Raw genomic sequence first — 15,843 nt, 5'->3', positions numbered from 1 at the left:
GAAATGTGTCTGCAGCTTTGTGGTTAGGCAATTTTTTAAAAAAAAGTAAGCTCTACATCCAACATGGGGCTTGAACTGATGAGACAGTCTTATGCTCTAGTGACTTGAGCCAGCCAGGTGCCCCCAGGCAATTTTTTTCTTTACCAGAAATATCTAGCTTCTTAAATGCCCTGGTGAACCATAAATCACAAAGCCATTTTTTTTTTTTTAAAGAAAAAGCACAGGGCTCAGTCAACTGCATTTGCTCATATGTATTTGCTGTTTCCATGTCCATTAGGCCAGAGATCAAGGATGCTTGGATCATGAATGACATTAAGACTTTTTAAAAACATCGGTTGGTTATCTCACCCAGGCAGAGCCAGATACCTGCATTGTTCAACAGTTGAACTGTTACTGGCAAAGATTTTGCAACATTTTTTTTTCAGTCCTGGTATCAAAATTCAGCATCATAGATTTCCAGTGTTTCCTTATTTGGCCCTACCTATTTTCTCTTTTAGTGTTAGCATAACTCTTGCAAGGCTTTTACTTTCATTGTAGCTATCTTGAAACCAGCTGGTAGTATGGTTTGGCTTTTCTCTGTTGTTGGCATATAATAAAAATAATAGGCAACATTTATTGAGTGATTATCCTGTGCCAGGAACTGTACTAGGTGCTCTCAATATGTTAATCAATTTTCACAGCAGCCCTGTGAGGTAGATACTGTTATTATTTCCATTTTACAAATGAAGAAACTAAAACAGAGAGATTAAGTAATTTGTCCAAGGTCACAAAGTTAGAAGTGGTTGATCGTGAATTTGAATTTGGGCAGTCTGGCTCTTTTGCACAGAAGCTTAATCACTGTTAAATAGTTTTGATATCATTCTATCAACATTTATTGCTTTTACTCTTTCTCATATAATTTCCTCCACTTCTCCTTCATGCCTATTCCCCTTTCATCATTTCATTTATAATATTGGTGAAATTAATCTATCTTGTCAGTTTTCTCCTACCTCTTCACTTGTCTTTCATTTACTGCTTTACTACTTTTTCTGTTTGCCTCTATCCCCTTTTGCCATTTTCTGATATGAATTTAAAGGTTCTTTGGCCAAAAAAGAACTACCACAGATCCTTCTACTAGAAATTTTTCTCTCCAGATTCCTCCTTCAATAACACACCAAACTTCAATCATTTCAACTTTCTGATTATTTGGATTTGGGATAAATGAGTTTTTAAAAATACCCCTGGGGCACCGGGGTGGCTCAGTCAGTTAAGTATCCAACTTCAGTTCAGGTCCCCCCCATCAGGCTGTGCTGACAGCTCAGGGCCTGGACCCTGCTTCAGATTCTGTGTCTCCCTCTCTCTCTCTCTGCCCCTCCCCTGTTTGCACTCTGTCTCTGTCTCTCAAAAGTAAATAAATATAAAAAAAATTCCCCCAAAAGGCAAGGCCAATTCAGCTACTGGCCTAGCACCTTTGGACTTAGAATTTATACAGAATAATGTGTGAAAAAGGATTAGGTCGAGAATTTGTTAATAGAAACAAATCCATTAACTATGTGACCAAACTGAAAATGTTATCCAGGAAATAAAATAAATGGGACAGCAGCATTATTCTACGCAGTTCTCACTCTTTCCACACCATTTGGCATGATAAGCAGTCACTATTAAAGACAAATGAGGGGTGCCTGGGTGGCTCAGTTGGTTAAGCATCCGACTTCAGCTCAGGTCATGATCTCACAGTTTGTGAGTTTGAGCCCCGCATCGGGCTCTGTGCTGCAGCTCAGAGCCTGGAGCCTGCTTCAGGTCCTGTGTCTTCCTCTCTCTCTACCCATCCCCCACTTGTGCTCTCTCTCTCTCTCAAAAATAAATAAACGTTAAAAAAAATAAAAGACAAATGAAGGCTTGGGAGAGTAGATATAAGGTAATATTTCCCTGAAAATGAATCAAGCAAAGTGACTATGAATTTTGGGCACCTGGGGGGCTCAGTTAAGCATCTGATTCTTGATTTTGGCTCAGGTCATGACCTCATAGTTGGTGAGATCAAGTCCTTCATGGGGCTCTGCACTGACAGCACAGAGCCTGCTTGGGATTCTCTCTCTCTCTGCCCCATGTGCTCTCTCTATCTTAAAAAAATAAATAAATATTAAAAAAAAGTTACTATGAATTCATTACGGTGAAAAGTGCTTAGAAGGCAACTTTCAGAATTCATGGACCATATTTCACTTTGGATAATTATATAGACCAAGGTAAACTAGTGGGAAAAGTGTAAAACCGTTCTATTTACCACCAGGAATCTTAAGATAGTTTATAAACAAAACCTAACATTTGCACTACAGAACAAAGTGGTGAGTAGGTCCCTGGTAATTGCTGTAAGATTAATTCAGTAAGGGAATTAATTGAATAGACAGGTCATGATGAACTAAATTCACTTGTTTCCTTTAGACATGCAAGGTCTCATTTTTCTGCATCTAAACTTTTTAGCATGTTTTTCTCTGATGACAGGTATAATTTTCCTGTTCTAAAATATGATTTTATTCAGTAAAGTATAGATTAGCAAATCAAAGTCTTCACTTGGCTAGTGAATTTTTCTTTTATATTACTTTGCTTTTAGGGAAAGAAATAAATAACAGGAAACCAAACAATTTCCAAAAGTAATCTCCCAGTGTATACCCCAGCTTCAGCCAAGATTTAGTCAATATCCACTACTTTGGAAGATCTTTTTCAACTAGAATCAAGAGTGTAGAAACACTGTGTAATTCTAAGTGATAGTAGCAAGATTCAATCAGGTCCTGTCTACTGTGCTTACTAAGGCAGAAATCTATGGATGCACTTTTATAAAAGGTTAAAGACTATGTATTAAACAAATAAAAAATCTGATGTAACTGTTCCCTAAACCAGAAAATTCAATTAATCAGAATATTTCATTCCTGAGCATTCTGGTTAATCAAAAATATTACTTTTTACTTTAAACTTTTGATTAATGAACTTAATCAGTGGCTTAGACATCAATACAGAGTTGAGGAATTAAATGTACTCTCTTCCTCCACAAGAAAAATAACATTTTATGTATAATTGATGGAAGTTGCACCTGTTCAATGTTTCCAGTTAAATAGAAAAAACAGAAAACACTGGCAAAGCAGCTGTCTCAGGCTTAATATATATGTATTTGTATTTCTGCACCTGGTCTTGGCACACAAGATGACTATCTCAGGAGCCAAAGACTTTATGTGCTTGCATCCCCAACTACGAAATATACCCCATTAAATTGGCTGGAGTTTATATTAGGTGTGGATAGGAGGAAATGCCATTCTGCTCAGTGAACTGATCACAACCTCTGCCAAATCAGGAGAGAGAGAAGAGTGCTTGCTTTCAAAATGCAGGGAATGCTTTCAGACTTTCTAGCTTCTGCTGATGCAGATCTCGGATAATTTTTTGACATACAAGAAAAACATGTGGGAGCTCCTTAAATGTCTCTTCGTCATAGGATTAAGCCCCTTTACAAAGTTTTACCATGTATTACTGAAATTGTTCAAACCTTGGATGAAAAACATCTAGGTTGTTGTCAAGTTATGCCTACATTAATTATAATACCCAAAAGACAAAACATAAAAAGTTGAGCATTATTTTTATACTTTTTCTGCAACAAATGACTATATTTTGAAATTTTATTCACAATTAAAAATTTATGCACTATATATGTGTATATATACATATGTATATACATATATATATTCTACTCAACATTTTTCAGCTGTAGATTGTGACTTCCTAGCAAAATGATAATTATTTCTATTTTATATAGAGGGAGCTTTTGTAATTTACCTCATATTTATAAGAAGGTGTCAAACCCAAGGCAGGAAGTAAAGGGGTACTCATAGGCCTAGTTGAACAAGACTTGGAATCTTTTTGGCCACTCCTAGAAAATGAGCCCTGAAATATAACGTTGCTACCAGTCCCAAGTAGAACTGTGGCCTTCTTCTGATACCTCAGTCTCGAGCAGTTTGCCTAAGAGGGGACACTATATGTAATCAGTCTGCAGGAAGGTGCTGAGGACTCATTCTGTGCTCTGTCTCTATACTAGGGGTTGTGGACAATGCAAGGTGTCCTGGACCCCACCCTTCTAAAGATTATGCCTGAGTTGAATCAAGCTGTAAGATAAAGCAAATACACATTTAAAAAACCATAAGGTGTGCATGAAAAAGTGTTAAATTATACAGTATAGACTATACTTCTCTCAATTTCCAACTACCTAGACCTAACCTGGAGGCTTTCTTCTAAGAGGCTCAAAGGACATATGATCTCATTTACTCTTATTGGCTCCATGTGAAGTAAGGGAAGAAATGGCTATTCCTCCTTTACAGTTGAAAAACAAAAATGATTTATATCCCAGGATCCTTAGGGAATTGGCCACATACTGTGGAGTTCTCAGTAGTGCTATGTTCCTCCCAGTGTTCCCTCCCTATCACACACTTTACACTGCTCGTTATAACTTTCTAAAGCACAATTCTGACAATGTCACTACCCTGCTTAAAAACACTCAATGTGTGTGCATGCCTATAAGAAAAAAGATCCTTTCTTTAGCATAGTACACAAGGCCCTTCATAGTCTTGTCTCTGCCTACTTCTCAAGCCTCTTACCTCACCATTCCCCTTAACAACTTAACCACATTAAACTTTTCCCTCTATCCCAAACATAATATATTCTTTAAGTCTCTGGGGCTTTGCACATATGTAGTCTTGGATGTTGAATGACTTCCATCTCCTCTGACAACCTTTTACCCATCTTTTAAGATCTGGCTGGGAAGATGGCCCTGAAGTTCCACCTTCCTTTCCCAGGCAAAGAAAGTTGATTCCCTTTTTGTACTCTGGCAGTTTATTCAAACCTCTACCATAGTACTTATCAAACCGTCTTGCAATGATTACTTCCTGTACCTCTCTCCTCTACAAGACTATAAACTCTTTGAGAGCAAGGACTGTATCTCTTATTCATCTTTACCTTCAATAGCTAGCACAGTGCTTGGCTCATGGTGGGCTCTAAAAATATATTTTTGTTTCAGAGTATTTATGGAATGATGAAATGCCTTAAGAATGGAGAAAAGGATTCATATTATTTACCTTGAATAAAAGAGAAAAATAATGTTCAGATTATACATTTACAAATTCAAATGTGATAAACTAGAAAAACATTGGACTAATAATTGGGCTGATCAGTACCCAAATCAGAGTCCATGACTCATTGCTCCCCTCCATCACCCCCCCCCCACCCCCAGAACAAACAAACAGAGAAACAAAGCATGGATTTAGGCAGAAGCTGGTCCTGGATCTAGAGACATGTCATTAGCCTTATTTTTAATTTTAATTTGTGATAAAACAGGGAGCTTTGCATTAAATATATCCAAAAAATTAAGTTAGATGCAGTAGTTTTGTTTGGTAGAGCAAAAAACTGAAGTCACTTAAAATTGAAATGACTTGAATCAATTGGCAAAGTGGGTGGATATCACTCTGATGAAATTTAATATGGAAACCAAGAAGGTAATTCACTGAGGTGAAATAAATAAAGAGAGTGGAAGATATACTGTAAGGTCATATTTTAAGTGGTTCTGAGTACTGCAGCACAGGATTCAGTGAGACTGATAGGAGATCGCACAGACCATCTTGATGTGTAGCATCAAGGTAAGTCTATGAAATAAACACCTTATTTAACTCATGGTGAGTGCCTCAAACCAATGGACAGGCTTTAAATGTAGAAAGAATCATTTGGTGGTAGATTTGCCTTTATAGTGACAAAACATATGCACAAGTAGTGATTGCTGTCAGTAGTGTCATCCTTGAATACTGAAGACAGATGTAAAAATGGCATGATGGAATATCAAGATACGCATGTTCAGGCATAGATCAGATTTGTAGTTCTTTTTAAGTAAGCTCTACGCCTCATGTGGGGCTTGAATTCACAACCCCGAGACTAAGAGTCACATGCTTTACTGAGTCAGCCAGGTGTCCTAGATCTGTAGTTTTCAAACTTCTCTTAAGCAGCAGACTGTTTATTTTTTCAAGTGAAATTTTGTGTGGAATCCCAATATAGAAAACAAACAAAATCAAGACTTTTCTGGTTGAAGCGTGAGTAGGGGGTGGACACTTGGGTGGTCCAGAACCCTGTATATTCAGCTACCATTTTACTTCCTGTAGTTCCCACTGAGGCATCTTACGGAATCCTGGGATAGATGCTGTGGAAAGGTTTCTATATGGAGAGAGAGGTTAGAATAGATGACTTCTAGTTCTGACTCTGAAAGACTATAATATGATAATCCTCTCTCTAATATTCAAGATCAGTCAGGAAATCAGGATTTTATTCCACTTATGGAAGAGTCCAGTAGAGGACAATACAAATAACTAAGGGTTTGAGGAATAATCTTAATTACTTATTGGGTGCAGGTAACAAAAGAGGTTTTTCCCTTCCTTCCTCCCTCAACATACAAATTTGTATTCAGCACTCACTCTGTCTTATACTCTGGGAATAAAGAGGAACAGATAATACAGATAATAACCTATTCTCAAGGACTTCACAGTGTGTGTGTGTGGGGCGGTATGTGGAAGCAGATGAAAAATACAAAAACAAACAAGAAAACAGCATACTGTGACAAGCAACATTACAAAAATAACACACAGTAATGTGATAGAGAATAACAGAGTGTGTGTGGGGGGGCTACTTCAGATAGGTTGGTCAGGAAAGATTTTCTGAATAGGTGATATTTAGACAAAGACCTGAAAAGTGAAACGAAACTCACCCATACTGAGATGGAGAAGTCTTCCAGGCAGAGAGAGCAGCATTGCAAAAGCTCTGAGGCAGGAAAGAACTTCCTTGGCCTATTTGAGAAGCTGAAAGGCCAGTGTGGCTGGAACACAGTTAATGAAGGAGAGTGGTACAAGATGAGTTCTGATGGGACCAAATCACAGGGGCCATCACAAGGAGTTTGGACTTCATTCTCAGTGAGATAGGAAGCCTTTGGAGGGTTTTGAGCAAAGAAGGGGTAGGATCTGATTTAAACTATATTCTACAAAGGGATGTTGTATAGGTGATCGCTAGCACAAGGAAAATGGGCCAAACTGCATCAGGAGAAATTTGGTAACATGGAAGAAATTTGGAAGAATTGTTGCCAAGAAAGGTTGAAGAGTTTTATTTAATGGTACAAAGCTAGTTTCTTGGCATCATTTAACAAGCAGCCAGAAAGATAATTTCTTTAGTCTTCTTACAGTTGTTGGCTTTGACAATTTACCCTTGGTGTCACAGTCACTGGGAGAGCTGAGGCTCGTATTTAAGTCTCCTCTCAATGCTCCTTTCACTAAATTAATTGCTTCTAAATTGCTTACAGCAAAGCAGTGAAAGATGGCAAAAGGCAGAAATACAGTACTTCCTTTTTAAAAGACTCCTGAAAATGTGATTTTTCTCTGTAAAAACCTACCTTAGTACTTACTTATGAGTTAGTTTACTATGGTAAACTACCTTAGCCAGTTTCCTCCTAGCATCTGAACCTCAAATCCCAACCTTAAACTAGTCTGACCACCTGTTTTTTCTGTGACCACCTGTTTTTTCTGGGTAGGATGGCCAAGTGCTAGTGGAACAAACCATGTAACTGCAGATGTACACCATTACATTTATGGTTCCCAATCACAGATGGGCCTTCAAGCCTGCTCAGTAGTCATTTACTTCTACTTGTCTCTTTCTAAGGCCTTACAATGGATACTACAAACTCACTAAGACCCAAGACCTCCTGATCAAAATTCCATCACATTCAAAATAAAATCCAACATCCTACCATGGTCCACAAGGCGTTGCATGATGTGGCCTTTACCAATTTCTCTGTCCTCTCCTGCCACTGTCCCCATTACTGACTTTGCTCCAGTGGCATTGGCCTTCTTGCTGTTCCTAAGAACATCAAATGGATAATGGTGTGCATCTGCAGTAATATGGTTTGCTTTTGAGAAACTGCCAAATTGTTTTCCAAAGTGGCTGTACCATGCTGCATTCCCACCAGCAATGTATGAGGGTTCTAATTTCGCCTGTCCTCACGTGCATTTGTCATCTGATTGTAGCCATCCTAGTGGGTGTGAAGTGGTACCTTATTGTAGTTTTGGTTTGTACTTCCTTAATGACCAATGATGTTGAACATCTTTCCATGTGCTCATTGGCCATTTGTGCATCTTCTTTGGATAAACATCTATTCAAATCCTTTGCCCATATTTTAAATGGGCTATTTGTCTCTTTATTGTTGAGTTGGAAGAGTTCTTTATGTATTCTGGACACAGGCCTCTGATCAGATACAGGCACACTTGTTTTATTATGCTTTACTTTATTGTGCTCCACAGATAATGGTTTTTTTTTTTTTGTTGTTGTTTTTTTTTTTTTTTTTACAAATTGAAGGCTTGTGGAAATAGCGGAGAACTAGAATTAGAAGTGGAGCCTGAAGATGTGACTGAATGGCTGTGATCTCTTGATAAAACTTTAATGGATGAGCAAAGAAAGTGGTTTCTTGAGATGGAATCTACTCCTGGTGAAGATGCTGTGAAGATTGTTGAAATGACAACAAAGGATTTAGAATATTACAGAAACTTAGTAGATAAAGCAGTGGCAGGTTTTGAGAGGATTGACTCTAATTTTGAAACAAGTTCCACTGTGGTTAAAATGCTATCAAAAAGCCTCACATGCTAGAGAAATTGTTGAAAGGAAGAGTCCATATATGTGGCAAATTTCATCACTGTCTTATTTTGAGAAATTGCCACAGCCACCCCAACCTTCAGCAATGACCACCCTGATCAATCAGTGGCCATCAACATTGAGGCAAAACCCTCCACCAGCAAAAAAGATTATGACTCACTGAAAACTCGGATGATAGTTAGAATTATTTTAGCAATAAAGTATTTTAAAATTAAATATACACATTGTTTTTTTAGACATGTTACTACAAACCTGGTAGACTACAGTATAAACATACATTTTATATGCACTGGGAAACCAAAAAATTCATTTGACTCACTTTATTGTGATATTTGCATTCTTGCAGTGGTCTGGAACTGAAGCTGCAATACCTCTAAGATATGCCTGTACATGATTTGTAAATGTTTTCTCTCATTCTATTGCTTGTCTTTTTACTTTCTTGATGGTGTTCTTTGAAGCCCTGAGGAATTTAACTTTGGGGAAGTCCAATTTATTTATTTTTTTCTTTTCTTGCTTGTGCTTTTGGTGATATATCTAAGAAGGTTTTGTCTAGGCCAAGGTTATGATGATTTACTCCTATGCTTTCTTCTAAGAGTTGTATAGTTTTAGCTCTTACATTTAGGTCTGTGGTCTATTGTAAACTAACTGTTATGTATGGTACAAAGTAGAGGTCCAAATTCATTCTTTTGCATGTGGATCCAGCTGTCCCAGCACCATTTGTTGAAAACACTATTCTTTCCCTATAAATGGTCTTAGCACCTTCATCAAAAATCAATTGACCATAAATGTGAGGATTTGTTTTTGGACTCTCAATTCCATTATTCCATTGATCTATATGTCTATCCTTATGCCAGCACCACACTGTCTTGATTACAGTGTGAGTCCTCCAACTTTGTTCTTTCTCAAGATTGTTTTGGCTTTCTGTAGGTCTCCTGCATTTCCATATGAATTTTAGGATCACCTTGTCAATTTCCACAAAAAGCCACCTAGGATTTTGGTAGGAATTGTGCTGAATCTGTAGATCAACTTGGGAGTATTGTCATCTTAACAATATTAAGTTTTCTCATCAATGAACATGGGATCCTACTACACATTATTTATATGATTCACAGTTATAAGGAACTAATATATAATAGACAATTTTTAAATGTGAGATCAAGTGAATTTTTTTGCAGCTTTATTAAAGTATAATTTAGATACCATAAGATTTACCCATATTAAGTGTACAATTCAATTATTTTTAATAAATTTATTAAGTTAGGCATCCATCACCATAATCTAGTTTTAGTACATTTTTATCCCTCCTATAAGATTCCTCATATCCGTTACAGTTAATCCCTGATCTTACCCCCAGATCCAGGAAACTACTAATCTACTCTCTGTATAGATTTATCTTTCTGAACATTTCATATAAATGGAATTATACAATATGTGGTCTTTTCTATCTGGCTTCTTTTACTTAGCATAGTTTCTTAATAGAGTTTTTTTCAGGACAGTTTTAGATTTATAGAAACATTGAACAGATAGAACAGAGAGTTCCCATATACCCTCTCCCCACATACAGTTTTCCCTATTAACATCTTGCATTAGCATTACACTTGTTACAATGCTGACATATTATTATTAAAATCAATAGCTTACACTAGGGTTCACTCTTAGTGTTTTACAGTTACATGAGTTTTGACAAATGTAAAGTGTCATGTAGTCACACTTACAGAATCATATAGAATAGTTTCACCACCCCAAAAATCCCCCGTACTCTGCCTAATTATTCCTCCCCTCCTCTCCAAGCCCCTGGCAATCACTAATCTTTTTAACTGTCTCCATAGTTTTGCCTTTGCCAGAATGTCATATAGTTGAAATCATATAGTATGTAGTCTTTTCAGGTTGGCTTCCTTCACCTAGCAATATGCATTTAAAATTTCTACATTTCTTTTCATGGGCTGATAGCTCAATTCAAAAAATTTCAGCCAGGGGCGCCTGGGTGGCTCAGTCAGTTGAGTGTCCGACCGGCTCAGGTCATGATCTCATGGTTCGTGAGTTCGAGCCCTGCGTTGGGCTCTGTGCTGACAGCGCAGAGCCTGGAGCCTGCTTCGGATCTGTGTCTCCCTCTGTCTCTGCCCCTCCCCCACTCACACTCTGTCTCTGTCTCTCTCTCTCGGTCTCAAAAAAAAACATTAAAAATATTAAAAAAATTTCAGCTTTATTGAGGTATAACTGACATATAAAGTTGTAAGATATTTAAAGTGTACATTGTGATTTGATACACAGACATTGTGAAAGGTGTACCCCCATCTAATCAATTAACACACCTAACACCTCACATATTTATCTTTTTTTGATGAGAATATTTAAGTTCTATCCTCTTAGCTTATTTTAGTTATACAAGATAGCTCATTTGTTTATTGCTGAATAATATTCCATTGCATAGATATAACACAGTTTCCTTATCCATTTACCATTGATGGATATCTTGGTTGCTTCTAAATTTTGGCAATTATGAAAAAAGTTGCTATAAACATTTGTGTGCATGTTTTTGTTTGGACATACGTTTTCAACACAATTGGGTAAATACCTATGAGCATGATTGCTGAGCATAATACTTTTGAGGCTCAATCATTTTGCAGCCCGCATCAATACTTCATTCCTTTTTAAATCCTTGAATAGTATTCCAGTATATGGATATACCACATTTTGTTTGCCCATGCACCAGCTGATGGAAATTTGGGTTGTTCTCACTTTCTGGTTATTATGAACAACCAAATAGAATAAAACAAAATAGATGTTCCAGGAACATTTTTGTGCAAGTCTTTGTGTAGACGTATGTTTTTATTTCTATTGGGAGTGGAATTGGTGGGATGTATGATAAGTTTCACATCTTAAGAAACTGTTAAACTGTTCTCCAAAGTGTCTGTACCAGTCTACATTCCCACCAGAAATGTATAAGGGTTCCTGTTTCTTGACATCCTTGCCCACATTTACCATCTATCTTTTATTACAGCCATTCTAGTAGGTGTGTAGTGATATCTCACTGTGGTTCTAATTTGGGTTTCTGTATGATTAACGATATTGAGCATCTTCGCATGTGCTTTTTAACTATTCATATATTGTCTTTGGTGAAGTGTCTATTCAAATCCCTTCCCATTTTTAAATTGGGGTGTCTGTTATTATTACTGAATTGTAAGACTTGTATATTTTAGATATAAGTTCTTTATCAGATATGTATTTTGCAAATATTTTCTCCCAGTTTACGAGTTGTCTTATTTTCATAATGATGTTTTTTGAAGTACTAAGGTTTTTAATTTTGATAAAGTCCAGTTTGTCGAAATTTTGTTTTGTTTTGTTTTACGGATCATGCTTTTGTTGTTGTACACAAGAAATAATTGCTTTACCAAGGTCTTAAAGATTTTTTTTTTTTTAATTTTTTTTAACGTTTATTTATTTTTGAGACAGAAAGAGACAGAGCATGAACGGGGGAGGGTCAGAGAGAGAGGGAGACACAGAATCGGAAGCAGGCTCCAGGCTCTGAGCCATCAGCCCAGAGCCCGACACGGGGCTCGAACTCACGGACCGTGAGATCGTGACCTGAGCTGAAGTCGGAGGCTTAACCGACTGAGCCACCCAGGCGCCCCAAGGTCTTAAAGATTTTATCCTACATTTTCTTTTATAAGTTTTATAGCTTTGGCCCTTACATTTAGGCCTCTTACCCGTTTTTAGATAATGTTTGTGTATGGTATGAGGTAAGGGTCTAATTTTACCTTTCTGCATGTTTGTATCCAATTGTCTCAGCACTGCTTGTTGAACCTCACCATATATTTCCAAGGCTTTAAAAAGAAGTGTTTTTCTAACTTTGATTTTGAAAACTTTCAACCCTACAGAAGAGTTAGAAGAATGGTACAACAAGTAGTCACACATCTCATACTTAGATCCACAAACTGTTACTAATTTCTCATATTTGTTCTCTCCAGACACACATGCACACACATTTTTCCTGAGCCAGTTGAAAGTAAGTTACAAATATGAGGACACTTCACTCCTAAATACTTCAGCATGCATCTCCTAAGAAAAAGGTTTCCACATTATTACCCCTGAGAAGTCAATATTAATTTAATAATATCATAGTCTAGATTCAAATTTACTAAGTTATTCCAAAAATGTATTTCATAGCTGTTTATGATTTCCCTCTCCAATTCAGAATCCATTCAAGGTTGGCACATTGCATTTTATTGTTAGAGCTCATGCTATTTTTTCAATCTAGAACAATTCCTCTACCTTATTTTCATGAAAATGGCTTTTTGAACAATCCAGGCCAGTTGACTTGTTGGAAGTCGCACACTCTATATCTAATTGTTACTTTCATATTTAGATTCAGGTCAAACATGTTTGGCAAGAATATTTCAAAAATGATGCTCTGTACTTCTTATTACATCACATCAGGAGGTACAAGGTCAGGTTGTCATGGTTTTGACAATGCTGGGTTTAATCACTTGTTTAACCTAGTGACTGCCAGATTTTCCCATTGTAAATGGACCTTTCCCCATTAGTAATTAGCAAGGAACTTGTGGGGTGATAATTTGAGACTGTGTGAATATCCTGTTCCCCAAGAACTTTTTACTCAATGGTTTTAGCATTCAGTTGATAATCTTTGTCAAAATCAATTATTATACTGGGAGCTGCATAAAGTGATTTTCTATTCTATCTTCCTCCTATATTTATTAGCTAGTATTTTCCTAGAAAAAAGATCTTTCTCCCCTTATTTCCTTCTTTCTCTACTGAATATCACTATGGACTAATGGATTATTATTATTATTGTTGTTGTTTTACTTTTATAACCCATTTCCATTGATATTTTCACAATTTCTAAAAAATACATATTTCCTAGCTCAGTCTACAGAAAAAGCCTAAAAGCAATGTGCATCAGTAGCAATGAGCATACCTAGTGCCTAGTATGTGGTAATGACATACTGTTTCCTACTAATAGGAACCAGGGCTTTTGAGAGAAATGACTGGTTCCACGGCTGGAGTGGGGAAAGTTCAATGTGAACTGGGGAAATTTTGTTCACCAGAGAGCAAAGATGCACTAAAGAACTGATGGGGTCATGTAAAAAAAATACACAGGTTCTGGATTGAAGGAGATCTCACTGGCCAAATTTGGGATAATTTGAGCATTAAAAAGAAGTGCTTTTAAAATTATCCATATTTTACTAGGTTTCATCTATAACTTCCTTTCTCTCTCCCCCTGCCTCCTGCTTTTATTTTCTCATCATTCCTTTGCTCCTCAGTTTGCTCTTCTTACACCACTGAAAATATACCAGTAATCATTACATTGCCAAATGAAACAGACACTTCTCAGTCCTCAACATACTTCATTGTTACTAATAACTACTTACCCTCTCATGCTAGGCTTCCTTCTCTTATTGCAAGCAAGGACAAACAAGATTCATGGCTTACTTACCAGGGCCAGCCTAGGACAAGCTGAAAAAGAACCTAAACACATGGGAGAGGAAGACCTAGGTTGGAGAAGGGTCTGAGTATATGGGTTAGCAGCCACATTTTATCTATCTTGGTATTTTCAGGGATTAACCAGAGGGTGAAGCCCAGTTGGTACACACCAATGTGACTCACTCTCTGTGACATTTGGGGCAAACCACTTCATCTTTCTGAGCCTTAGGTTCCCCATATATACAATGAGAATGATAATGATACCAAACCTAAGGGTTGTTTCAAGAACATCCATGTGCCAGTATATTGTGAGCTTTAGAGATTATTCATAAGAAATAAACATAAGAAATAAAATAAACACAAAACAAACAAACAAACAAACATAAACTAAAAAGTTGATAATGTTATCTCTGGTATTTCTTCCCAACCTCCCTAAATTAAACTTCCCTTGACCATATCTTCCTCAAGCTATTATTTCTTCCCTTCCATTTTCCACAAAATTGCTTGCTCTCTCCATTTCTTTCTTTCCCATTTACTCTGCAACTGTCTGTTCCACTGAAACTCCTTTTACCAGGTTCAGAGACAAGTGATTTTTAATCTTCATCTTACTTGACCAGCATTTGATAATGGTAAACATACTTCAATTTTTTCTTTTGTTTTAAACAGTTATTGCCATTGGTGTGTCAAAGCCAGCTAGTAAGTGCTGATTATTAAATTATTCAGGAATTTTACAAGCCCTTGAGAGTATTTATATCATCAAAACTAGCAAATGCTATAAATTTAAGGCTTTTTTTTTTCAGAGACCTGGGTTACCAGCATACTACTTGGTACTGTTACTGTTTCTATAAAATGACACATGTTCAGTAAAATATATTCAACTATTCAAACTTGAACAAAAAGTGCAATGACCTGAAATCTCACTACTGAGAAAAAAACCAAAAACACTGTTTGCTAGGAAGCAAAGTTTTTTTAATGGAGAACATATTACACTGCTGCTTTATAACCTTCCACAATATGCCATGGACACCATTCTATGTCAATAAGCATGGAACTCTGTCATATTTAAATAGCTGTATAGTATTCCATTGTGTGCATCTGCCATAACTATTTTATTGTTGAGTATTTTAGGTTGTTTTTGCTCTCATAATGCTGAGACCAACATTGTTGCATGTATTTTTAAAATGCATTTGTAAAATTTTCGATCTCCTTTGAGGTAAATTCCGAGAAGACTGCTGCCTCATAGAATATGCTTATTTTTCATTTTGATACATATTGCTTAACTATCTTCTGTAAAGTCCAAAAAAACTTAATGTTCCCACCAGTAAGTACAGGAGAGTGCCTGTTTCCCCACAGCCTTGGTAACACTGTGTTAATCTTTGCCAATCTCACAGACAAGAAACAAAGATACATGGTTTTATGTTCATGTCTTTGATAATCAGTGAAAATGAACATCTTTTTAAAATAAATATTTATTGCCCATTTGTATGTCTTTTGATAACTGCCTTTTCGTGTCCTTTCCCCATTTTTCTAACATGGAAGACTTTCTGCTTCTTGCCCTTTACTTAAGACATTTTCCTTCCTTAGATTTCTGTACACTAGTTGGCCCTTGAACAGCATGCGTTTAAACTGTGTAGGTCCACTTATACACATATTTTTTTGAATAAATACAGTACCGTATTGTAAATATATTTCCCTTCCTTATGATTTTCTTAG

General features: G+C 36.7%; 1 protein-coding gene across 8 annotated transcripts in view; it reads right to left on the bottom strand.

Moving 5' to 3' along the window:
• HDAC8 (histone deacetylase 8) overlaps positions 1 to 15,843 on the bottom strand; it is a 230,250-nt gene that overhangs the window by 176,678 nt on the left and 37,729 nt on the right. For 5 of the 8 annotated variants that reach the window (XM_081793493.1, XM_081793497.1, XM_081793495.1 and 2 more), the window contains exon 5: positions 6,761 to 6,868. The exons of the other annotated variants lie outside the window; for them this stretch is intronic. In XM_081793493.1, the coding sequence (XP_081649619.1) occupies positions 6,761 to 6,868 (108 nt within the window). The remainder of the gene's footprint in view (positions 1 to 6,760; positions 6,869 to 15,843) is intronic. 8 annotated transcript variants of the gene reach the window in all.

The sequence above is a fragment of the Panthera onca genome, chromosome X, assembly GCF_046562875.1.
Source record: "Panthera onca isolate mPanOnc1 chromosome X, mPanOnc1 haplotype 2, whole genome shotgun sequence".
Lineage (NCBI taxonomy): Eukaryota > Metazoa > Chordata > Mammalia > Carnivora > Felidae > Panthera > Panthera onca.
The sequence above is the reverse complement of the archived record's forward strand: the minus strand, read 5'-3'. Positions and strand labels throughout refer to the sequence as shown.